Source organism: Clarias gariepinus, chromosome 22 (genome assembly GCF_024256425.1).
Source record: "Clarias gariepinus isolate MV-2021 ecotype Netherlands chromosome 22, CGAR_prim_01v2, whole genome shotgun sequence".
Taxonomy (NCBI): Eukaryota; Metazoa; Chordata; class Actinopteri; order Siluriformes; family Clariidae; genus Clarias; species Clarias gariepinus.
This window is the reverse complement of record NC_071121.1, coordinates 8,250,359-8,275,673: the sequence shown is the minus strand read 5'-3', so window position 1 is coordinate 8,275,673 and position 25,315 is coordinate 8,250,359. Positions and strand designations below refer to the sequence as shown.

The 25,315-nt window shown below is 40.3% G+C and overlaps 1 protein-coding gene across 7 annotated transcripts in view; it reads left to right on the top strand.

Annotated features, from left to right (window-relative positions):
* The window catches only part of kif1b (kinesin family member 1B), an 88,525-nt gene that overhangs the window by 24,699 nt on the left and 38,511 nt on the right, over positions 1 to 25,315 (top strand). For 3 of the 7 annotated variants that reach the window (XM_053482562.1, XM_053482555.1, XM_053482560.1), the window contains exons 3-22: positions 2,584 to 2,660; positions 2,773 to 2,952; positions 3,184 to 3,249; positions 3,945 to 4,123; positions 5,964 to 6,075; positions 6,784 to 6,861; positions 7,184 to 7,249; positions 7,412 to 7,429; positions 7,612 to 7,687; positions 8,122 to 8,200; positions 9,088 to 9,230; positions 9,351 to 9,386; positions 13,589 to 13,800; positions 16,937 to 17,016; positions 18,636 to 18,711; positions 20,956 to 21,035; positions 21,444 to 21,550; positions 22,418 to 22,501; positions 22,890 to 23,070; positions 23,244 to 23,316. In XM_053482562.1, the coding sequence (XP_053338537.1) occupies positions 2,584 to 2,660; positions 2,773 to 2,952; positions 3,184 to 3,249; positions 3,945 to 4,123; positions 5,964 to 6,075; positions 6,784 to 6,861; positions 7,184 to 7,249; positions 7,412 to 7,429; positions 7,612 to 7,687; positions 8,122 to 8,200; positions 9,088 to 9,230; positions 9,351 to 9,386; positions 13,589 to 13,800; positions 16,937 to 17,016; positions 18,636 to 18,711; positions 20,956 to 21,035; positions 21,444 to 21,550; positions 22,418 to 22,501; positions 22,890 to 23,070; positions 23,244 to 23,316 (2,003 nt within the window). The remainder of the gene's footprint in view (positions 1 to 2,583; positions 2,661 to 2,772; positions 2,953 to 3,183; positions 3,250 to 3,944; positions 4,124 to 5,963; positions 6,076 to 6,783; positions 6,862 to 7,183; positions 7,250 to 7,411; positions 7,430 to 7,611; positions 7,688 to 8,121; positions 8,201 to 9,087; positions 9,231 to 9,350; positions 9,387 to 13,588; positions 13,801 to 16,936; positions 17,017 to 18,635; positions 18,712 to 20,955; positions 21,036 to 21,443; positions 21,551 to 22,417; positions 22,502 to 22,889; positions 23,071 to 23,243; positions 23,317 to 25,315) is intronic. The other 4 variants (XM_053482559.1, XM_053482558.1, XM_053482561.1 and 1 more) reach the window with 2 other exon arrangements.

Sequence of the window (25,315 nt, the reverse complement as noted above, 5' to 3'; positions counted from 1 at the left end):
GCCAATTAGCCTAATCTGCAAGTCTTTGTGCTGTGGGAGGAAACCGGAGTACCTGGAGGAAACCCACTAAGCACAGGGGAAGAGAACATGCAAATTCCACTCACTTAGGAAGTGAGGCGGGAATCGAACCCCCGACCTTAGACGTGTGAGTCAACAATGCTGAAACCACTCCGCCACCGTGCCACCCTGTTCGTTTGGTTAATACATGTTAAAAATGAGTTAAATATATTGACTGTAAATAAATGTCAAGACCATATGAAACCGTGATGCAGTCTGTTCTGTGTTCCTCTCTTGGTTTGCATACCTGTGCACTCCATAGTCCATGTCGACGTTATGGAGTTCTACACTGTATTATAATAAATGTTCCCTGTCTGAAAGCTAATGATGTGGTGATCCTGGCACGGACTCCTAACTGAAACTCAGGCCTTGTGTTGCTCTAGTGTTTGGGCCGTTGCTAGGTCAGGAGCATGCTCTTCAAATTCATCAGTCTCTCCATCTTTTTTTTTTTTTTCCCCCCAGCCTTAACTACCCTCCCCGCCCCCAGGCATAGGGGACACTCCGCTGCAACATGCCGACAATCTCTGACGCAGTCAGTCAAGGGGATTTCAGTGGCAGCTGGCCCCCTTTACGACTATAAATATCCTACAGTACATTCCTGCGGCACGGCCTCGCCGCGAGGCTTATCCCGCCGCTGCACCGCGCCGCGTGTAGGGACAGAGAGCAGGCCCGGTTTTCCGAACTCCCTGAATACCAGACATGGTTACACATTCCTGTTTATTAAGACAACAATCCAACAAGAGAAGAAGGATGGGGTGTGTGTACAGGGAGGGAGGAAGGAATGCATGGAATCACGGGAGTGGAGTCGGGTAGAGGGGAATGAGGTAACAGGAGGGGAACATAAATTCAATACAAAACGCTGTTGTTGCCACGAACACAATCAACGTGCTGAGCATATGGTCTCCTACAGTCTCGTTTGGAAAATTACACCAGTTTTGAAAAATCAGCTGTTTTGCCTGAGGTTCCCTCCCCTTGTTTGTGTTAAAACTGGATAGAAAGTGTTTAAATGATGCAGCTTCACAGCACAAAAACTGAAAGTGTTCATGTGTCACCCTGGCTTTCACTTCCTCTGTAGATTTGCTTGTTTTTACACCATATGGCATTCCTGCTCAGTGTTTCAGTGCGTAACGAAAGAGGCGTGAATCGTGATTCCTTATTGAAAGTATCTTTTGTGAAAAAGGTAATCGTCCTGACTTTTACTAAGAGCGACTTTTACCTTTTTTTTTTTCCTCAAACGAATCTATGTCTTGTCTTCTAGTACAATTTGAAGAAAGGCGTTGAGACAAAGATCCACATGAAACATAAAAAAAAAAAAAAAAGTCATTTATGACTATATGGTGCTGGCCAAAAGCATTTAGCCATCATATGCCATGTATTATAGTTCTGTTTGTGCACAAAACAGGTGATGTCACTATTTACTTACAGCCTATCTGACTGAAGATTGGGGCTAATTAGAATCAACCAGTTTAGTTAATTTTAAAGCAGCTAAAACTAGGAAATTCTTAAGTGCATTGTGAAATTCCTCTTTTTCTACAAAAAGTACATGATACAGGAAGCGAGCGATCAGGCATGGATTGAGTGACACCAGAGTACTGCTGATGTCTTTTTGACTCGATGCCCAGCCGGATCCAGCAGGTTTTATATAACAGTGGTTGTTGTATAGCAATTTCATTGCATGAAATAACAATTTATTCTTAATATCTTAAGTGTCTTTATTTAAAAAAAAAAAAAAAAAAAAAGCATGGTGGCGTAGTGGTTGGCACTGTGGACTCGCATCTCCAGGGTCCGGGTTCGATTCCCGGCTCGGGTCTGTGCGCATGGAGTTTGCGTGTTCTTCTTGTGCTTGGTGGGTTTCCTCCAGATTTCCTCCCTCAAAAGTCCAAATACTTGCAGATTAGACTAATTTGGTTTTCTCAAACTGTCTGTAGTCTTTGCCCTGCATGGTGTATCCCACCTTGTGCCCACAGTCTCCTGGGATAAGCTCTAGACCCTGTACACAGGATAAGCAGTATAGATTATGAATAAATGAGTTTCACTTGTCTCAATATTTTTGGCCACCACTTTGTATATAATTATTCTTTATAAATGGTTTAATACGAAAGCATTTAAGTTTTATGTTAATGCATTAAAATAACCATTATGTAATTTTACATTAGATGCTTTTTCTTTGTCTTTCTTTTTTTATATATATTATATTATAATATATTATCAAAAATCCAATCAGTAGATTTCATTCTGCTTTTCCCAATTAATATATGTATTGCTACAGTGTATATATGTGTGCGTGTGTATTAATATTATTTTAAGTCTGGTTTCCCAGTTTCTTGTTCATACAGGACATTATTTACCAGATTCGTAAGTGTAATAGATAATACAGTATAAAGATCACGAGAGAATATTTTGTGCTATTTATATCGCACCTTTGAGAAAATAGACCAGAGAAAATGGGTTCAGTGAACAACGTGCTGTAGGAAGATAAATGTTTCTTTGCACTGTGTTAATCATTTCTTCTCTGCTCTTTTCCAGCTATATTGAATCCCAAAAACCCCAAAGAAGCACCAAAGTCTTTCAGCTTTGACCACTCGTACTGGTCGCACACCACGGTAAAGTTTTTGTGATCTCTTTCCTCTCCAGCTTTTATAGCCTGCGCAACAATTATTCTCCATCCGTCACTTTAAAATGTATGCTAACGCGACTTTTCCCCTTTCGGTACAGACGGACGACCCCTGCTTTGCGTCCCAGAACCAGGTGTACAATGACATCGGGAAGGAGATGCTGCAGCACGCCTTCGAAGGCTATAACGTTTGCATCTTTGCTTACGGCCAGACCGGTGCTGGCAAGTCCTACACGATGATGGGAAAGCAGGAAGAAGGACAGGAAGGCATCATCCCTCAGGTTCGTAGGGATTATATTCTTTCCAGACGTAACGAAGGAAGGGAAAAGGACAGCAGAGGTGAATGAGTCAGGTTTATCTGAGCAGCAAGCGTAGCCTGAAGACATTAAGGACTTAAGCTCTCTGTCTCGAGCATCAGGCGGTGGTTTGAGTTATTTGTGTGCGTTATCGATCAGTCTGTCCACACTGCCTAATGCACCATTTTCCTCCCTCCCTGCCTCTCCTTCTTCCAGCTCTGTGAAGAACTCTTTGAGAAAATCAATGACAACAACAATGACGATATCTCTTATTCAGTGGAGGTAAGTGGAACATGTTGCCTGCAGAAATTCACAAACCCACCTGGTACGAAGCATTAGTGGAATCTGGAGTTCTCACCCGACTCTCCGCGGACAAACAAGGTCCCGTGTTAGGAAAAATCACTAAAATAAACCATAGAAATCGCAGATGATCAATAGGAGTGAATGAGCAAAGAAATCAATCAGAAATGGAAAATATTGCTACAGTATAGAAAGAAGTGTTATTTCATTTAAGACAAATTTGACCTCGCAGTAAGTCCCATTCATTTGTTCCCTGATTTCATGAAATCATTTTCAACAAACATGATTTAATCAAGCGTTTGATTAGCCAAGCGATTGATCAAATCTTTTTTGTGGAAATAATATATGATAATAATTATATATATAATATATATATATATAATATATATATAAGAGTTCAAAGCACGCCACCTGGTCGAGTGACAGTTTTATCCGGACCCGATGCTTTTCTGATAATGCATGGTTCACTCCAAAAAAAAAAAAAAAAAAAGGAACGTAGACTATGAAAACCAAACCTTCAAAGATGAATGGACAGATCATTGTTTATTCGTCCTGCAGGAAGTTTAAAACCAGTTCGTCTGATATGACGATATATTGTTAGACCCTGGTATACACATATTGGATAGGATTCACTTCTGCTTTGTAAAAATCTTCTAAATCCCAACACATTTGTCTAGGTGGCATACATGGAAATTTACTGTGAACGAGTGAGGGACCTGCTGAACCCCAAGAACAAAGGGAACCTCCGTGTAAGGGAGCATCCTCTACTCGGACCGTACGTCGAAGACCTGTCCAAACTGGCTGTTACCTCTTATACAGACATCGCAGACCTCATGGATGCTGGTAACAAGGCCAGGTGAGAACATATGAAATATGGGAATAATCGCAGACCTAGAAGTAAATGTCCAAAAAATTCTGTGTGGTTGATGGACGGCGGTGCCTGGAAGCATGTCGGCGATTCTGGCGTCTCGTTAGTGTGGGCGGTTCACAGGAAAGCATGATGTTTACTATGAATAGAGAGTCTTGGGCGGAAGCCTGTGACTTTCCGTGGGACACGCCGATTGCGAGTGTTGCCTAGAGGGACGAGCTGTGCGTCTCTAATCCTCAGCTCGTCCTCTGAGGGATTTGTGAAACGTGTCACATAAAACCCATTTCTCTGAAGTATACCATAGACTACTGCACTGTCACTATAGCATGTTGTTCTTGCATGCTCTAGTACTTTTAAGGATTATGCTAAGTAAGTACTATACACTCTACACAGACGAGCTTAACTAGAAATACTGTACCACTGTAGATGTGGCTCTTGGTGACTGGATGGGTTCTTAATGATAAATGTGAGTGTTTGAAAGGGGTGGATGTTGGGATGATCCGTCCAGTTGGATAAAATGTATTAAATGGCAATATTTCAAGGTCATGTTTTGTTTCATAGCGGCGATTAACATTACTGCTTTGTGTCAGCACCATGGAGTCAAAAGACGAGCTAGGCGTTTCACATAAACACATACTTCTCTCTCTTTGGTTTTCATCATCGGCTTGAAAGAATCCATGTCTTCATTTTATTATTCAGACAAGACAGGGTAGGTAAAGTGAACAATCTGTTAAAAATCAAAAGTCTTTGGATGCTCTGGAGATCTGGTCAATTTTCTCTAGTATGTCTTATTAGAAAATATGTTAATCCTTTATTTGTCACATATACATTATGTCCGTTCAAAACTCGTTTGCAGTGGAAAGCCAAGCGAAGTGCATTTATTTTTTTTTTTTTTGTTTTTTTTGTGAAGACATAGCACCATGACAAGAACTAACAAGAATGTTAGCATGGACCTTAGCGAGAAGAAAACTGAGCCACTCTTAGTTGTTTTTTTCTCTCCCTAATTTAGTTGTGTCCAATTCCTCCCCGTCACTAGGGGGCTCCCACATTAAGGCTACAACTGCCACTCAGTCGGGAGGGCCGAAGACCATCACGTGCTTTCTCCGAGCCGACCGCATCTTTTCGAACTGCTTGCTCACGCACCGTTGGGGGCGGCGTAACACACTCGGAGGACAGCGCTGAGCTCCCCTGATTGGCTGTAGAGCCGTGATTAATGTGGTAGCACTAAGTACCACTCATCCCTCCCCTATGAGAGAGCTCGCAATCAGCTCTCTCTAGACCTCCGGCTGCGAGAGGTTACGGCATCACCCGGGAATCGAACTCGCGATCTCACCAGGGAATCAGACTCTCGATCTCCAGATGATAGGGCGAGCACTTTACCACTGCGCCACTCGGAGGCCCATCAGTTTGGTTTTTAAAGCAGCCGGTGCCAAGAGAAATCATAAATTAAGGTTAAGTGAGGTGTAGTGTCTATTTATTTTTAATTTTACTAAATTCTCATGTTTTTTTCTGAATTTTCAAATAGTTTTTCCAAGCAAAAATATGATTATAATGCTGGAAATTGGTGATATTGGTAATATTTTTTTTGGTGGCTACAACAGATTATCTGCATTTACATGATTTCTTATGGGACAATGCGTTTCGCGATACAAAATTTCGCCTTAAGAACTCGCCTCCGGATCAGATTCAGTTCGTATGCTGATGTACCGCTGTAATCTCAAAATAAAATTTAAAAAATCTCAATTTGCCTATATTTAAGATTAAAGCTAAGTTATCTTATATATCAGGTAAACTTTTACAGTCATTGTCCCTCGACTCTTCTTTCCAGGACCGTGGCTGCCACTAACATGAACGAGACCAGCAGTCGCTCGCATGCCGTCTTCACCATCGTCTTCACACAAAGGAAGCATGACAACGAGACGGACCTGTCCACAGAAAAGGTCAGAAATATCTCCTCAACCCACGGTTTCATGGTTCATGGCGGCCATGCTGCGGGGTCCAGCCGGAAGGACATGTCTTACTCGTCTTATGTGTAGAGCTTATTGTTGAGGCACAAAAGCAGCTCTGTTGCATCGATGCATACTGTAGCCATTGTGCACGGGTCACTGCATTAGTTTTTACTACACAGGCTGCACTTAAACCATTTTTTCTTTTTCTTTTTTTGTACTTAACCATTCCATTGCCATCCAAATATGAATTTGATAGAGGAGAGAAAAAAGAACAGGAACAATCTGTTATACAGTACCAATGTTGTTATACATGTTTATCATGTCTGCATAATTTATGTACAACATCATTGAGTATTTCCATATGTAACTTAAACATTAATAAATAACATGACCGCAGAATATATGCATGGCTGTAAAGAGAAACTTATGCAGACATGATAAACAAAATATTTATATAACAAAATTGGTACAGCATATGATATGGTGCCTAAGACTTTTGCACAGTACTGTACACTTTGATGACTTGATGGCTAGATGAATCTTGAAGACAAAAAAAGCAGGCACAGCAAGTTACAGGCTCTTTGTGATATGATGTGATGTAAAGGAAGGATGTAAAGCATGGATGGAGACCACCGTTGTCTATTTAGTCGATTTGACCAGTGGCTGAGGTATAAATGTCCCTCTGATATCTTGTTTCAGGTCAGCAAGATCAGCCTGGTGGACCTGGCAGGCAGTGAGCGCGCTGACTCGACTGGGGCCAAAGGCACGCGTCTGAAGGTACACACTCGTTTTGGGACGCTCGTGTCCTTTGCATGTGGCACAGGATTTTTAAAGAACAGATGCTACTTGAAAGAGACACTGTGAAATGACATTGATGCATCTGTTGCGACATGATGCCCCAATCTCCTAACTAACACCCCCCCCATCTCCTAACTAACACCCCCCGCCATCTCCTACCTAACACCCCTCCCCCCCCCCCACATCCCCATTAGATATCAAATTTTCCAGAAGTATTATGCCGCTGTGTCCTTGTCAAGGAGTATTTCATTTATCAACAATTTATCAAGTCCATCAGTGCCTCAATTTTTGTGCTTCACAGGAAGGTGCAAACATCAACAAATCTCTGACTACCCTTGGAAAGGTCATCTCTGCCTTGGCTGAGGTGGTGAGTGTTATCGAGCATTATTATGGAGTCTATTAGTCTGGCATGGACTTCCTGTCTCTCTGTCTGTCTGTCTCTCTCTCCTGCCTGTCTGACTGCAGTGCTGTAACACTGTGTGCTGTCTGTCTCTCTCTCTCTCCCTCCTGCAAATGCTTCCCTACCCAGGATAACTGTACCAGCAAGGTAAACCGTGCCCCTGTGTTCAACTCCTAATGTCCGACAAGAAAAACTGTCCATCCAAATCATCCTCTAACCATTAATATTCCACCGTTCATGACTGTTTCGTTTTTTAAATTAACTGATTCATCAGTTTAACACGTGGTTGAGTTGGATTTTTTTATTAAATTGCCCTTTTTATGAAACAGAGCAAGAAGAAAAAGAAGACGGATTTCATTCCTTACCGAGATTCTGTTCTCACGTGGCTCCTGAGAGAGAATTTGGGTATGCTTGCGCCACTCCTGACTTCAGAGGAATAAAATAAATTAATATACAAATACCATTCAAACAATGCATGTAATGCAATAATAACAATAATAGTTTTATATATATATATATTTATTTTTTTTATCAGTATAAATTATATTTCATTAAGTTAGTTCATTTACTATTATGCAGGTAATGCTGTATGTAACATGACAATATAACCACGCAATATAAAATTTATATATAAAAAAGAAAAAGGTCACTAAAGTTCATTTAAACGTCTGTAGCAGCTGATTATTCAAAGACGTAGGGACTTCTTTTTTTAAAGTCTCTCCTTACGTCTTCAAAATGTTCTTCCATTTTGTGTTTTTTCCTCTTAAGATTAGTCTTTAGAAGAAATAGCCGTTTTTTTTTTTACTTGTTTCGACATCCAATTACTTTTTTGGTTCCAGGTGGGAACTCGAGGACGGCTATGGTGGCTGCTCTGAGCCCTGCTGACATTAACTATGATGAAACCCTAAGCACCTTGAGGTACACTACGCTCCGTTACTCTACACTTCACCTGTAACCTTGTCTGCTGTCCTCGCGTGTAGAATGTGGTGAAAGAATATTTAAGTACTGTGTAATTTAAAGGCATTAAAAAGTAGGCTTAATACATATGAGGGCCGTTCAAGTCAAAACAGGACTTGTGGTTAAATTTCTCGTGAACGAAGGCGTAAAAGCGATTGACTTCAAACACGGTATAGTGATGAGACGCAAATTCACATTCAAATTGCAAAATGCAAACGTGTTGTGGGAGACAAACGTCCATGAATGATGACCCTGGCCGCGGTGGCTCTGAGCACTCGTTTCCATAAACATTTAGCGAGTGGAACGCCTGATCCTTATCAGAGACGCATATACCTGTGGGAACTGTACACACAATCGTTCACACACACCACTTACACATTCCAGGAACTCGGCTTATATTTATTGCCAAACCACCGTACAGTCCTGACCTCGTTCCAATCCATTTCCAAATGTTTGAGCCATCAAAGGAGTTCCTGGGAGGCCAGTGTTTCAGACGTGAAGCAGGCAGTCCGATCATGGCTCCAGTATACTGAGAAAACGTTTTACCATGATGATGTCTACACACTAGTGAAACGCTGGGATAAGTGCATTAGTGTAGCAGAGGTAGTTTTTACGCTTAAGATTCGGGTAAAGTCCCAGTTTGCCTTGAACACCCATCTTGCTCTAAAATTGCGAGGTAGCCAATTTACTACAATGATGAAGTAAATAGTGAAAGATTTGACTTGTTTTATAACTCACTGAAATAATGACAAAGCAAATAAATCTAGTAGGAATAAAAAACACACTCGATGATATCTGTGATAAATGAAGTATGGCACTTCACCTGGCCCACTTCCACCTGCCCACAGATACGCCGACAGAGCCAAGCAGATCAAGTGCAATGCCGTGATCAACGAAGACCCCAACGCCAAGCTGGTGCGTGAGCTGAAGGACGAAGTCACCCGCTTGAAGGACCTTCTCAGGGCCCAGGGTCTCGGAGACATCCTGGACAGTAAGTCAGGACGCAGCGCCACCAGCAGGCCGACCATCTCGCTTGCCAGACTGGCCAGGCTTTCTTCTATCTCTCTCCCCCTCTCTGCTTTGACCTAATGCTTTTCTTTCTCTACATTAGGGACTTTAGGCATCGACAGCTGCGGGGACGGCTACGGTGAGCTGAAAGAAACGGTGCTAATTTGCCGCATGTGTGAATTTGACTTGCTGCTTTCTGCCGCTGTAGCCTGTTTGCTCTGCTATGGCAAAAACCACCACCAGTTTGAGCTAGTTTGCACCTGCATAGGTTTAGATGACTTTGGTTTGCACTTTTATGAACTATATAAGGAAACTACTCTTTCAGTATAATGCGAGAAGATTTTCCAAGCATGCTGGCTAACCTTTCAAACCTATTTCATCTTCTTTTTAAGTAACATTCCGACAGCAGAAGCTTCTCTTAAGTGGTTTTTATCTTTGAATGCATCAAGCGGTTCTTCTTGGCGTCAATCAGTTGAAATCTGTCGAGTCGTTGGTCAAATTCTTGAACTTCTGCACCTAAGGTGTTTACCCTGGTTACCCATACCGTCCCTACTGTATCGTCGATGCTTAAAGTCAAAATGACGTCCATACTACTCATTTATCAAAACAGCCGTTGGTTTGTGAATTCATGTAATCTAGGTATTGGTGTGCAAGTTAACTTTTAAAATAATTAATCTTTAGGACTGAATCCACGCCGTTATTTGAAAGCGTTCAGATCGGATTTGGCTCTGTCCTAATCCGACACGTTGCCAAACTATCTGCATTGGTTGCTGTGGTAAAGACGCCATGTCCATCTGAATCTCCTTTCTCGCATACAGCATGATATTTCTTCATACATCGTCATTTCTGTACATTCCGTCAAGCTTGGTCTATACTGAGACTACTGTCCTTTATTTCCATCTCCATTAATTCCATCGTCCTCCCACTCGTTTTTAATATGGAATTGGACTTCCGTGTCACATTGTGAGCGACGTACCGGACAGTTTTAGATGCGAATTGAGACTGAGGCACTTTTTTCGCAAATGCGATTGAAATCTTATTTCAGGCCACGTCTGGATGGGATTTAAACCGGATCGGTAACAATCAGAATCAGTGTTTTTTTTTTTTTGTTGTTGTTTTTTTTAGTGTTCAGACTGCATTGAAAGCAAACTGATTCCAATCTGGATTCGATTTGGGCTGGCAGTCTGAATAAGACCTTATTGTCAGGAACATTTTTTTTTTCTTCCAGACAATTAATTCCACTGGTTATTAATACCCCAAATTTTAGTATGTAATTCTTGAAATGATTCAACTTGGTTCTGTTAGAGTCATTTAATTTTCTGCATGGCTTTTATACTGTAGCATAACATAAGATTGTTCCATGACACCTTTGTCTTTAATGTACATTTTTACTACTTTTGGACTGCCCCCTCGATCACTCCTCCACCCATCCTTTCAACTCTGACCTTTCACCTGATTCCTGTTCTTCCTGCTTTCCTTTAGTCGAGCCAATGGGGAATGATTGCTTTGGAAGTGAAAGCAAATGTGTGTATATGTCTGACCTTGCATCATCCTTTATCTCTCTCTCTCTCTCTCTCTCTCTCTCTCTCTCTTTCTCTCTCTCTGTTACTTCTTGCTGCTGAGCATCGCTTCCAGCTCTCTTTCCCTGGAGTCAGAACTCTGCATGTCTGCATTTTTCATTTTGCCAAAGCTTTAGGCACAAGGAGTCCCAGACAAATTAGCTGTAGTTGTTTTAGGAGCCAGGAGCCGATGTATGGGGATAATTAAGCACGCTGTCTGCAGAAGTAAAGACTGGTGAGAGAGAGTTGTTTTTATGGAGTTTATCGATCAAGAATGACAGGAAAATTTTCCCACACTTCCTCTAAAGTGTTTCAGAAACCACCGATCTGGAATTTTTACACATGATTTTCCTAAGAGTATGCACAGAAAGGTATAATAAACAGAATGCATCCAGCGGGCGGTAATTATATCCAGTAGGTAAAGCCTTGTTGTATGACTGGTAATGACATGAAGGCTACATTAATTCAAATAACCACCCTTTACAACTGTGGTGAGCGGGAAAGCATCTGCAAAAGCCCTGAACCAGCTTTCCTTGCACCAGGAACTTCTGTAGTCCAACTAGGGACCATGGAGGCCAGTGGTGACCATGGTCTCCATATTTCTTTCCAGTTTTTTTGACCATTGTTGGACCTTTGGTCAACACGCACTGTAGGCAATTTAGAATAAAGTGCATGTCTTTTGACTGTGGGTTGAAACCGGAGTACCCTGATGAAACCCACCAAGGCTCATGCAATTAAATGCACACAGACCGAACGAGGGAATCAAACCTGGGCCCTGGAGATAGAAGGAGATAACCACTAACCCACCGTGCCGCCATAAGGGGTACCGAGATCACATATTTTCCCCATTCTGATGTATGACGTAAGTTAAGTTTTTCATCTGCATGAACCAATAGATGTCCAGGTTGTAATTAAACAGCGGACGGGTGTACACCAGACACATCCTGGATAATTCAACCTGTTCCAAAAGGGAAAGATGTGTGTGTGTCCCCACACCCCTCCCCCCCATTGCATTTCTCATTTCTTCTAAGTAAAGGTTGTCTGATGTCATGTAACTATCTATTACAGGTGACAGTATTCACTCTATGCACTACAGGAGAAAAGGTGCATTATTATTATTATTATTTTTTCTTTGTGTGGAGAATTAGAGGTGGATTTTAGTGAGTTGCTATGCAGTGTCAGATTGCTCTAGTTTTTTTAGACATTTAGACATGCATCACTCCCCTGCTGGATCCGTCTCCTCTCTTTGCCCGTCCTTGTCCTGATCTCAAATCCTGTTACTTAGACACACACACACACACACACACACACACACACACACCCCTCTACCTTGTTCTTCTTTGTAAAAGTATAAAAAAAATCTACAGTAGCAAGAAAATGCAAACAAACCTATGCTCTTTTCTCTATCTGTCTGGGAGTTCTTGACTTTCGCTAAGAAACGTGTGCATTCAATTCCTCTAGCTTTAAAAATGTTTTTCAAAGCTCAATAGCATGCGCTGGCCGTTTTCAATTGCATGAGCCCTGCGCATGCAGCGGAAATGTAACTCCTCGCCGCTCGGCAGCTGGAGCACCCTGGAGGTTTCAGGAGGGATCCATTTATCACACAGCCACTGAATAGAGTGAAAAGGCGACTGAAATCTCTCTCCAGCCCCCCAGGGAGAGGTTTCAGCAGTCCATTCTCAGTCACCTCAGATGCTCCCAGGACCATTGTGGAGCTCTGCGGCGCTGCTCTCCAGCGTTGATGACTTTTGGAATGACTGTGTGTGTGTGTGTGTATGTGTGTGTGTGTGTGTGTGTGTGTGTGTGTGTGTGTGTGTGTGGATGTGGATGTACAGTATGTGAGTTAAAATGCCCACTGCGTCACAGTTAGGATCTGTAGCATGTATTTTTATGGAACCCGTCCCCCTTCATTTTCTTTGCTCTTTTCACTTCATGTCTCTTTCCTCTTATGAGGGAAAAGTGGTTTTCACGCAGGTCCAAATGATCAGTTTTTCCATATTTATACCTAATGCATGTTTTTTTTTTAATGATCAAACATTAGGATCCATTAAAAGCTCATATATTACTCTCCCTTTTTACCAAGTTAATACATCTCACACTTCAGCACAGTCCAACTGTCCCCTTGTGGAAATGTATAGAGGTGGCAGTGGCTTAGTGTGCTAAGGCTCTGAATTACTGATCGGAAGGTCGGCGGTTCGAGCCCCAGGTCCGCCAGGTTGCCGCTGTTGGGCCCTTGAGCAAGGCCCTTTACCCTGTCTGCTTGTCATGGCTGACCCTGCGCTCTGATCACAGCCTACTAACAAAAGTGGAATATTGGAAGAATAAAGAATTTCAATGTGCAGTAATGTATATAAAGACTGAATGAAAAAAGTACATTTTCCTTGCCAATCAGACGTCTTCATTTTTTATTATTTTTTTCAAACCAACTCAACATTAGGATATTATAAGGCATTTTCCAGTTTACTTGCAACTTTCTAAATTAAAACTAGTTGCAAAATTAAAAACATTATACGATCATGACCGTCGCCCTGGAGGAGCAACTAATAAAGCACCACTTTTTCCAGATTTGAAAGAAGTGAAAACCACTGCCTTGTCTACCTCATCTTTGGATCTGTGTGCTTGTTTTTATTCTGTACTGTGTACCATGTGTCTTACACTAGTCTTCCCTCCTCTTTGTCTCCTCTCTTTCGCTCTGCTCTTCTCACCTCTCTCCGCCATTCTCCACTCCTCTGTTTTCCCCCTGTGGTTCTCCGTTTCCTCTCGTGTCTCCTCTGTCGCTCAGACCTGAAAGATATTCACAACAGTCAGCATAGATACTTGCTTGCTTCAGAGAACCAACGGCCTGGCCATCTCTCCACAGCGCCTATGGGTTCCCTCACAGCCTCGCCGTCGTCCGGGTCTCTGTGCAGCCCCACGGGCCTGCAGTCCGTCTGCAGCATCCAGGAGCGCATCATGTCCACTCCCGGAGGAGAAGAGGCCATCGAGAGGCTGAAGGTAAGTCATCACCGGTGCTCTCGGCTGATAAACAGATTTTATGAGAATGTTTATAACGGAGACAGCGGTGATGGTTTCTGTAATTCATGCTTCTGGAAGGCGTCTCCTGTAGGTTTGGAACCAAAAATGTGTAAATTTGTAAAACTGCTACTTATGCTTTAGACCGCCTTCATAACGACTCTAATCTGGGGTTACTGTTTGTTAATTGGTGATTTTTGAGGCTGGTACCTCTAAATGAACTTGGTTTTGGTCTTGCTGTCCTGGCAAGGTCTTCATTAGAGCCAGGTTCATCATGGTGCTGGTGCTTGATGGGTTTTGTAAATGCACTTGACAATACTGTTTGCAAGAACTGTTCCAGGACAACTTACCTTCATGTCTTAAAAAGACAACTGACAAATTCAAACTTGTGTCCATACTTTTGACTGGTGCTGTATGCGATTGTGATGTTAACATGTTGCAGTGTCTCTTTAATCATGAAGGTGGCGTGCTCTAAACTATTCGCACGTTGCCAGGCAGCACAGCATCCTGTATAGTTGAAGCAAATAGTTTCCTGACTGTTTTTTTTTTTGGAAAATAATAATATAGAATTTGGATAGCTATACAATTGTGATGCTTACCAAATCGCAATACAGATTGAATCGGCATCTAGGTGTCGTGATAACATCGTATCGGCAGGTCTCTGTTCATTCTCCACTCTGCTTCCTCTATTCCTTTCTTCTCCTAAAGCTACAAGCAATATTGCTTTTCCAATAGATTTCTTGGGGAAAAAAACATGCACAGAGTTCAGCCCTTTTTTTTTACTCTAATCTTATTGTGAAAGTGCTCTCGGCTCTGAGGTTTGTTTGCTGTGTTGCCATGATGAATATTTCCATTGGATGAGGTTATGAACAGTTCAATAGAAGACACGTGGCTAGTGAGCTCTGCTCCAGGCGTCTCCTGATCTCGCAGCCTTTCCGGACCTGACTGCTTCATGAGCTCATCGGCTTGGCCTAATGTTCTCCTGCTGATAAGTGGTAACATGAGAAGAGAGGGCTGAGGGATTTTATCTTTACAGTCGTGCTGCTGAGCTGACAATACTGTTAGAGTTTAAAGTTCTTGTTCAGGGTCTGTTTTGTGAATTTCCACACGTGAATCTTTCTTTTTTTTTTTTTGGTGCGGTACTTATTTTTAACGCAAGGCACGCATGATGTTCACCGCTCGCGTCACATCTCTCCTATTAACGACGAATGCACATGCGTCATCCTCGTGCCTCCTCTCCGACTATGTCTTGTTCTCTTTCTCTTATTCGCTTGCTCACGCTCTGTTTGAGAGCTCGGTTGGAGCATCTCGCCTTCTGGAGCTGTAGTTACCATGGTTACAGGCGCGGCCTGCACTTTTGTGTCATCCAGTGACGTCAGCCGCCAACACAGACCAGAAATCAGACCGAAATAGTCTGTGACTATTAGTGCTAAAAAGGAGATGAGAAATAACTCAAGACATAATAATATTATTATTATTATTATTATGTGTTGAGTCATGTGCTGATCATAAATATGAGTGATTTGCATCAGTGAGGCATAAAAATAAAACTTATATGCAGCAATAATTGGGCATTTTGTGTCACTATTATTAGTCATTTCTCTTTCATAGGAGCGTTAATCTATTTTTTTTAAGATCTGAAAATTATATTTTATTTTATTTTATATTAAATCAAACAGTCAGAATTTGACACATACTGTAGCACTTCTGAAAGTCAGAAGGAAAGTAAGCGCGGCTTTTCGGGAACAACAGATGGTATGGGTGTTAACCCTTTAGGAAGGATTTTCAGGGGGGGGGCTTAGACCGTAAACTTCCTATGTTTTAAGCCAGATGGTCATCTCTTCCTCTTTAAGTCCAGACAATAAGCAGAGACATAATAAATATCCCAGACAATAAGCCCTTTCTTTAGTCTAGCTCTGTTTTTCACTTTGTATTAGAGTAAGGTTTACATTATAGTACTCTCCTCCTTCAAAATGTATAGCGGTCATCTTTTGAAGTCTGTCTACTTGTTTACCGGTCATAAATACCAGACCAAACATACTTATACTGATTTAAAACAAATGATATAAGACTGGCTGAATTTGGGTGTTACTGCCCCTTTTGTCCTTTGATTCGACAAGTTTAGTGGATTCTCTATAAATCAATAGTGTTTAAACATTTAACACGGCAGGGTGTCTTCTTTATCCAGTGTCTGAAGTGTAAGATCACTCGGTAATGTATATATACTGTGCATTCAAATACAGTACCAGTCAAAGTTTTGGACACATCATATTGTTTAACGTGATTTAATTTCGAAATGCTAGAACAATACTGCAGATTTCCAAAATATAGAGTAACACATATGGACAACAGCATATCAATGTATTTTATACTTCATGTTTCAATCATACTGCCGCCCGTCACATGCACACACCATGTTTTTCCCCTTTTTTATGTTTTTTTTACAACTACACTTTGCACATTCTGTGTAACCTTTTTTTTTTTCAATTTAAGCTCTATTTTATTTTGTAACTTTCCAAGTTTACATCTTTTATTACCTTTTATCTATTTATTTATTTAGTAGTGGAATCTATTTTATTCTGTTCTATCCTCCCACTTCAGATCATGGCCAGTCGTATAAGCATTTTACTGCATAACATTGTGTATGGTTGAATTTGAATTGATATTTTAAGACACGAGGATCTGCTGTTCTGGAATAGTTCTTGCATGAACAGTATTGTCAAGTGCATTTGCCGAACCCAGCAAGCACCATGAAAGATCCCTAACTGGCTCTCATGAAGACCTTCCCAGGAAAACAGGACCAAAACTTACCTCTGATGCAGTGGAGAAGTTCATTTAGAGTAACCAGCCTCAGAAATCACATCACCAATGAATAGATATAGAATGAATAAAATGAATAGACATCTCAATATCAACTGTTCAAAGGAGCGTATGGTATATTTTGGACACCTTTAGCATTGTTTTACGATGTACAAAGAAAGAGAAATCAGGAAAGTCCATGGAATTAGAAGGCGTGTCCAAACCTTCGACTGGTACTGTACATTACAGCCATAGCCGTTTTGTCTGTTCTTGCCTGTAATGGCTGACACTGCAAGAGCATGTCTGTCGCCCCCTACAGGAATCTGAGAAGATCATAGCAGAGCTGAATGAGACGTGGGAGGAGAAGCTGAGGAAGACCGAGGCTATACGGATGGAGAGGTCTGTAAACATGCAGCTGAACCGACATACCACTAGTGTCTGAAATTGTCTAATATGATCTCCCAGATGTATCTAACCTCATGATCTTTAATGCTTTTAAATATACAGTATGTATATTTTCCCTATTTTTCGTCCATGTTCATTGACCTTTGAAAAAATCCTTCTAAAAGTATGCATCTTTTGACTCGATAAACAACAAACTCGTTATTTAGGTATTAATTTTATAACATTAATAACTAATTTTAGCATTGGTTAAGGGGAGAACTGTCTTAAGTGTGTTGGTCCTAGGAGTTTAAGGGGTTGAAACATACAGTAGGCAGTGTCTTCTTTAATCCCTAATAAAACATGTAATATTTGATTTCTTTATAATTTCATAGTTGTGCCAGCTGAATATCACAATTTATATTACATGCATTTTTCTCAACTTTAATACATTATCATTTGTATTGTAACAAATTACAGAGGAAATTATTTGGCAGATTTGAAACCATTAACATTTAGGCCGTGTTCACATGGGCGTAAAATTTTTGGATAAACGAACGCGCTCTGAACGTCCTAGACGTTTATGTTGCGTTTTGTAGTGGCGCTTGATTGACTTCTACACCGGCGTTCGTTTGTCTCTGTCTAACGTCAGCCTGCAGCCCAGACTGTAGTTTGTGTGTTAAACTGTGGGGGCAGTGTGTCGGGAACTGGATATAAAAGCCCGCCGCTACCGGGTTCACTCTCTGACTGCAAAACGTCGGATTAAAGGAGTTTTTTTTGTGGTTTATGAAGAAATGCGGAAATTTCCGCATACATTTTTCAACAATAATGTTTTTTATCTTGCCCTTTTCCGCATTTCCCTATGTATAGCATGTAGGATCATGGGATATATCCGATCCCCCGAAGCGTAAAATAAACGTAAAGAAAACGCACTAGAAGCAGTTTCCTTGCGTTTGTTGGGTTTTGAACGGCAAGAAAAAACTGCATGCACCGTTTTTTTAATGCCGTATAAACGCGCAGCCAGACAAACGCACGTCACCAAAGCCCGTGTGAACACTCTCATTGACTCCTACGTGTAGAAAACACTCGCCGCTTGATCCGCGCTAACCGGACGCTACGAACGCAAGAAAAATGCTCGATTTTACCGCCTGTGTGAACAAGGCCTTAATCCAACGTTTTCTGTAATAAGTCGTTTATTTACCATTTATGGAATTATTAGGCTGTTTATTTTTCAGATCGGCTGTTTGTGTTTTACATTACAATTAGTAATGTTTAATCTTAACATACTAAAAAGTATGATGCATCTATCATTTGTCTTTTGGCAACCTGGTATTAAGATGAACGGAGTACTTTGTGTTGGAAAAGAATCAGGTTCACAGCGGTAATCAGTGTAGCATCACGCCAGCCTGTAGTTGATTATTTCCCTTATACAGAATTATATTAATAAGGCATTTATTATAGCTGTTCTTACTTGTATTAACCAGTGTTTTATCAGAGTTATTACAGTGATGCTGAAAATCCAAAATTAGTCTGTGAAAACCCAAATGTTCACAATGCTTTTTTTCTGTGTCCCCAGGATGAATTTGTAAAAGGTTTTGTCTGGCATGAATGTAATGAGTGTCTTCCTGTCTCCTCAGAGAGGCTTTATTGGCAGAGATGGGAGTTGCGATCCGGGAGGACGGGGGAACCCTGGGTGTCTTCTCTCCTAAAAAGGTACATCTTATTATCTAAGATCTATCTCATGCTGTACTGTAGATGCTGCCTATAACTATGACTTCATTACTTTTTGATTTTCCTTGTGTTAATCGCTGTACATATTTACACTGATAATATATCGAGTCATAAAATGTTTCATTTGTTTTGTTTTCATTGTGTTACGGATTTATTAGTTTGGTCATGACAGACCATCTTCCTTGTCAGTTGAAGATTTTAGTGTTTTTTCGTCAGCTCAGGTTTGTACTGGTGTATTAAGTAGTTTCCTCCTTATGTAGTAGAAAAGTATGTGGATACAGTACTGTATGTCTAGCCAAACTAAGTATGTGGATACAGTATGTCTAGCCAACCTAAATCCTAGTAGTTGTAGGCTTAAACAAAAACAGTAAATGAGACTTTTTCAGAAGAAGTAGCTGAAAAAAGACATGACAAGCATTCGTAAAGGGTGAAATAATATTTCTAATAAAAAAACTTTGCAGTGGGGAGCTGCTTGTTGTTGATAATAGAGCCTAACAGAACTGGAACACTGGGAAAGGGACTATATGAATGAGTTGTTCTAATAATCATTAATTACACTAACTGTCAGTCACCAGCATTGGTGAAAGTAGGTCAGTACGGTTCATAGCACTGAGGTGAACCGGCAATATCCACATTCAAAACCAGACACGGAAGCCCTTTCAGCAAGAAAACACATCGAATAACATTATAACCTTATCCTTAAAAAAGACTTTGTCTCCATAACACTTGCTTCTAAACTGGTTGAATGTCCTCTGAACCGTCCAAGTTGTTCTATTTTCAACTAACACAAGCTACAAAGCTAACTAGCTCCTAACAAAAGGTCAAATCCCAAATCCCTCCCTAACCCCCGATCAAGGGCACTACTTGGTTTGTTGAATATGGGATTGTACTGTACACCCTAGGGCACTAGTTTTACATTAAACGCTATTTGGGATTCAAACCCAGAACCTGGAAGATTTACAGGACTGTCCACCATCTCCATGGTTTATTCTCCTCACTTAATTAATTTAATAAGAATTTAAAACTACATTCACTACTGTTAGCTCCACCAGTCGTGCATAGTTAGTTCTGTGAGATGGGGAAGTTATGTTGGTGGAGCAAAATAACTGGTTAAAAATAAAGAAACAAATCATAATCTGCGATAATAAATGCTGTTTGTGGAACTGTTGTATAAAAGCGATATCACTCTCGAGGTCATGCTGTTGTGCTGAATATCAGTATGGCTGGGATGACTTTTAGGACCACATCCAAATCGTGCCGATATTCAGTACTACAGCACTCCCTCTTATGTGATATTGCAGAAATATCGCACAATCCTCATAGATTTCTGTTAAAAACAATACTACAGATGACAATTTTTGGTGTAGATCTTTTTTTTCCCTCTGTGGTTGTGTCTTAAAGAATTTTGAATGAAATATGGTCTACTAAAGCTATTTGGTCATTTGTTAGAAACTGTCTGTTAACACATTCATAATAATTTTCTAGTACAGCAAAATCTAAGCATGGTCTGGATTGATCCCCAAGGAGAAATTTGGAAATGGAGTTTTATTGCGTCTCCCAATGAACTGCGAAGTCCATTCAGGAACACTAGCTCGCTCTATTCATGTCTAGTGCTGGTGTATCCGGCGGATCTGGCAGCTTAGATTCTTTAACCGGACAGGAAAATAGAGACAGAGATATTGATGGAAAAAAAAAGTTAAAAGAATTCTAGGTTTCTAAGGGCAGCCGTCTGTAACTCCACTTGCATCATTCAATAACTCAGTTTTCCCAGTTAGTTTACTATCCATCCTATGTGTCGTGTCCTCATGGTCCCTTTTATCCCTCTCTGTCATTCATGTGTGACCTTAAGCAGACTGAGTTTCTCCATTTTGATTTCCTTTCTGGTTTTTCACTGTTATTTTTCCCGCTGCCTCCCTTAACTGGGTTCATCCTGCCAAACAGCTTTACGCTGAAAGGCCTTGCGATCTCTTTGCTGACTTTAATGGGGTGTTTTCCCCGAAAAAGGTTGGTGGTTAAAAAGTAGATTTGTGATTATAGATAATTTTTTAATACAAATTATATTTGTGATTAATAAAAAGGGCTATATGTACTATCGTAATTTATTTTATTTATTTATTTATTTATCTATGTCTGTAAAAGTAACACTAGTAAAATATATTTCTCTTGTGCGCATCCTGACAGGTTTGTCTTGGATATATTCATAAAATTATGTTTCTCTCTCCGCAGACCCCTCACCTGGTTAACCTGAACGAGGATCCTCTCATGTCAGAATGCCTGCTGTACTACATCAAAGACGGCGTTACAAGGTAGGAAAGCACTCCCGTTGCCCCTGAGGTGTCTAAGTATTATTAGGATTTACACACTTTCAGCTTTTTATTTGTACTTTTCTCAAGTTTTTTGCAAATTTTTCCCCAGCAGTCTATGCTTATAATACTCATGTAAAAATGCATTGTAAAACTCTAATGATGAGCTCTACGTAATTAGTTGATTGCTTATAATTATGTTTTACAGCCCATGCTGCTAATCATTGAATTGGCATGAATATAGAGCTTTTATAATAATATCAACGATTATAAACATTCAATCGCATTATTGAGTGCCTTCAAAAAAATGTTCAGACTGGAGCTTGAGCTGTTGTTTCCAGGTCCGTGGTGCAGCCATACAGTATGTCCCTGCAGTCCAGCTAGCGAGTGATTGTGTCTGTGTGTTGACAGGGTGGGTCAGGCTGATGCAGAGAGAAGGCAAGATATTGTTCTGAGCGGAGCGCATATCAGAGAGGAGCACTGCATCTTCCGCAGCGAGCGGAACGCCAACGGAGACGGTGAGGCTTTGCTAAAATCATACCATCTGTTCATTACGCAGGCGGGTTTGGATGAGTACTCAGCATTTTTCAAGCCATGTACTGTACAGTACACTGTCTGTCGTGTATCTTCCCTGTAATAATCACAAATAATTCTTTCTACAATGAAAAAATAAACTTATATAAAGAAAGTTTAAGGGCATTTATAAAAGTAAGAGATTAATAACTATTATAACTAAAAAATAATTAATAAATGCCTTGAGTATTTGTTTAATATACAGAATCGTGAAAAAGGTCTGGAGCCAAAATTATTACTGTAACAGGCTACAAAGTTTAATAATTGGTTATGTAAGAGCAGCGACCTCATTTCCCCTCTCGTCTGTTCCGACCACTCAGCATTCAGCATCAGCAGTATACTAATCACCGGCCTGATCATCCGTCATCATCTGCACCTGTTTCTCACTGGGTCATGCCTTAAGTTAGATGATTTTTATGCTTGAATGATTCATAGGTCACTGTGTGGCTTAACAAACCCAACATGCTGATCTGAAACTGGTCAGGAACAGGGATTTGACTGAAAATGAGAGGCAGAAGTAATTAAGGAACCTGAAGAGAACTATTCCTCAAAAATCAATAAAAAAATACAAGAAAGTCTGGCTTATTGGAAGCAAAATGCGAAGAAGCGAAGTGTAGATCAAGACTTTTTCAAAGTACTGTATGATTAGCCTATTAGTTCTGTTCCTATTAGTATTATTCGAATGTATGTTGTTTCTTTCACATTTTAAAAAGTTATGTCTCTTCGGTTAGAATATAATGTCGAGACTTAATGTCATCTACAACTAATGGAAGCTATTTGAGTTTAGGCTGACTAACTTTTTATCCTTGCAGTCATAGTTTTGCTGGTGCCATGTGAAGGCTCGGAGACGTATGTGAATGGCAAGTGTGTGAACGATGCTGTGCAACTGCGCTCAGGTGAGTCCTAAAGCTTCCTAGTGTTTAGCTGTACTTTACAAGCTTGGGTATGGATTATGCAAGTAGTTAAACACAATGGGGCAAATACTGTAGTTCAAGAAAAATTTATTAAATAGTGATTTTGTACTTAACTTTTTGACATTTAACTCTTTTCATGAATGTTACATAAAGGTCTTAGAGAAAGCATCACCAAGTCTAAAAAAGAAGATTATTTATTGAGTTGTTACTATAGAAATGATAATGTACTAGAATGACTGATTTGGTATAAACCTTTGAGTTGTCTTGATGTTTTAAGAACACTTTGACATAATGGCTCATCAAGATGACATATTTCATGAACAAGTGCTGCTATGGTGGCTTCTAAACCTAACAACTACTCGTTTCTCAGGTAATCGCATCATCATGGGGAAGAACCATGTGTTCCGCTTTAACCACCCTGAGCAGGCGCGAGCTGAGCGGGAGAAGACGCCAACAGCTGAGACGCCCGTGGAGCCTGTGGACTGGACCTTTGCCCAGAGAGAACTTCTGGAGAAGCAGGGCATCGACATGAAGCAGGAGATGGAGAAGAGGTAACACGGTGCCACCTTGCCATGTTGGCTTTAGGACAGAACTCGTAGCACAGACCTGCTAACGTGATTAGCACAGCAGTGTTATGTAATATCTGTGGCTGGTATGAATAGGAGATATAAGATTAAACAGAACCTCTCACTCATGTCTGTGTCCTGGATTATATGATGTCTAGGCTTACAGAGATGGAGATCCTCTATAAAAAAGAGAAAGAGGAGGCTGATCAGCTACTTGAGCAACAGAGACTGGTAAGACTGATTCTATAAGCTCTCGGACTGAGTTGCACCAAGAAAGATCAAGGTTTAACCTGGATTGTATAAAGGTGTAATCTGTTAAATTGTTGCACCAAATTTTTGTTGCAATTAAAATACTATGGATTTTAATTTGTCTTGGTTTTAGCTTTACAATTAATTTTAATCTTGATTTAAATACTGAAACACCATATTTTAGAAAAAAAAAATTTTTTTTCAATTGGAAATTTGCTAATTTTTAAAGCAGATAATTACTTTTTAGAGAAGTCATTTATGCTTACATTTTACTTTTTATGAATAGAAATAAGTTTTTGACTGTGGAGCCCCCAGTGGTCAGACTGAGAAATTAATTCAATTTAAGAGGAAAATTAAGCGCATTTTTCCCCCCAGTCAGTGAAGGCTTTATGCCACAAAGTGTAACGCACTCTTTGTATCGCAGCTTACAGAACCCATCAATTTGATAGCATATTTCAGAATGAGGCGGGAGAATGGGGGCGGAGCTGAGTCGAGATGTAGAGTCATTATGGGGCGGGGCTTTGATAAGAGTGTGGGGGAGAAGAGGTACACACATTGGCTTGGATTTAAGACTGAAACAGGTTATATAGCAAAACATCAAATATATCGATATAAACTGTATTGTCTCCTCTCCTCCTCTATCTCATTTAAGGTAACCTTATATGTACATTAAAATAGTCTATATACTGCAAAGCCCTATTTGTGACTCCATTATGGTAGACAATTAGAAGAAATCCACTGTCAGGGTTTTAATAGATAAGAAAGGATTTGACCCCTGATGCAGGGGCACGGGTCATGCCCTGGTTAAAACTTTGGACTACTGATCAGAAGTACACTGGTTTAATTCCCAGCACCAGCAAGCTGCTACTGTTGGGCTATGGAGCAAAACTCTTAAGCCTCAACTGCTCTGAATAATGTATAACGTATAATGAGATAAATGTAAGTCGCTCTGGATAAGGATATCTGCCAAATGCCATAAAATGTAAATATAAATGATTGATTAAACTAAGTGGTGCAATAAAAAGTTTGATCAACAATTTAATGACCGGCCCAATTTGCTTATTTTCATCTTTGTTGGTGCAAACAATTTTCACCTTTTTTTATACATTGGTTTTAGTGTTCATTTTTAGAACTACTTTAGGGTTTTGTTTTTATTTTTTTATTTGAAATATTGCATGTTTTGTCCTATTTTGAGGAAAGTCTCAGAAATAAGTGTGCTTTATTTGAGGGGAGAGATGTACTGTTCTGTCTTGGTCACCAAGAGTTTTTTTTTTTATTCTTATGTTGTTAATATTAGTAAAGTAATAAAAGCCCCAGGTGTCCCTCGTGCCCTGATGAAGTCCAACCAGCACTAATTCTGCACTCTTAAGCTCTGACACCTCGAGACTTTTGTGTGTATGTGTATGTGTGTGTGTGTGTGTGTGTGTGTGTGAGAGAGAGAGAGAGAGAGACACCCTTTTCCCAGTGCATGGCTGAACCTCTTTGCATGGAAATGAAATCCATTCTGACTGAGATAAAGAGGTCGAAATGACATTTAGCCACTTTATTTCTGACAATTAATATAGCAAGATAATAGATTTTTCTTAGCTAGGTTTCTTAACTGGAATAGTTTTTATAGATCTGAAGAACTGAATCTTGCAAAACAGCATCAGCAGAAGAAAAAAGGATTTACATTTTAATTTACTCAATAGAAATAGACATGGTTTATTTGCCCCTATATTGACCACAGTGGCTTTGTAAGCAAATTACAAAACGCTGCCCTTTGGTTTATTTAACTTTTGTCTAAATGATGTATATCTTGTGCTTTTAATTCTGTTGCTGCCTTTGCATGGTCTGTTTTTAGTAGCATGATCTTTTAACAGTACAGTTTCATTTCCAAGGTGTGCATAGAGCCTGACGTTAGTTGTCGTTGTTAAGCAGCGTTGTTAAGCTAGTCAACTTTCTGTTGGCTTTTGATTTCGCTGAATTAGTTTTCTGTTGT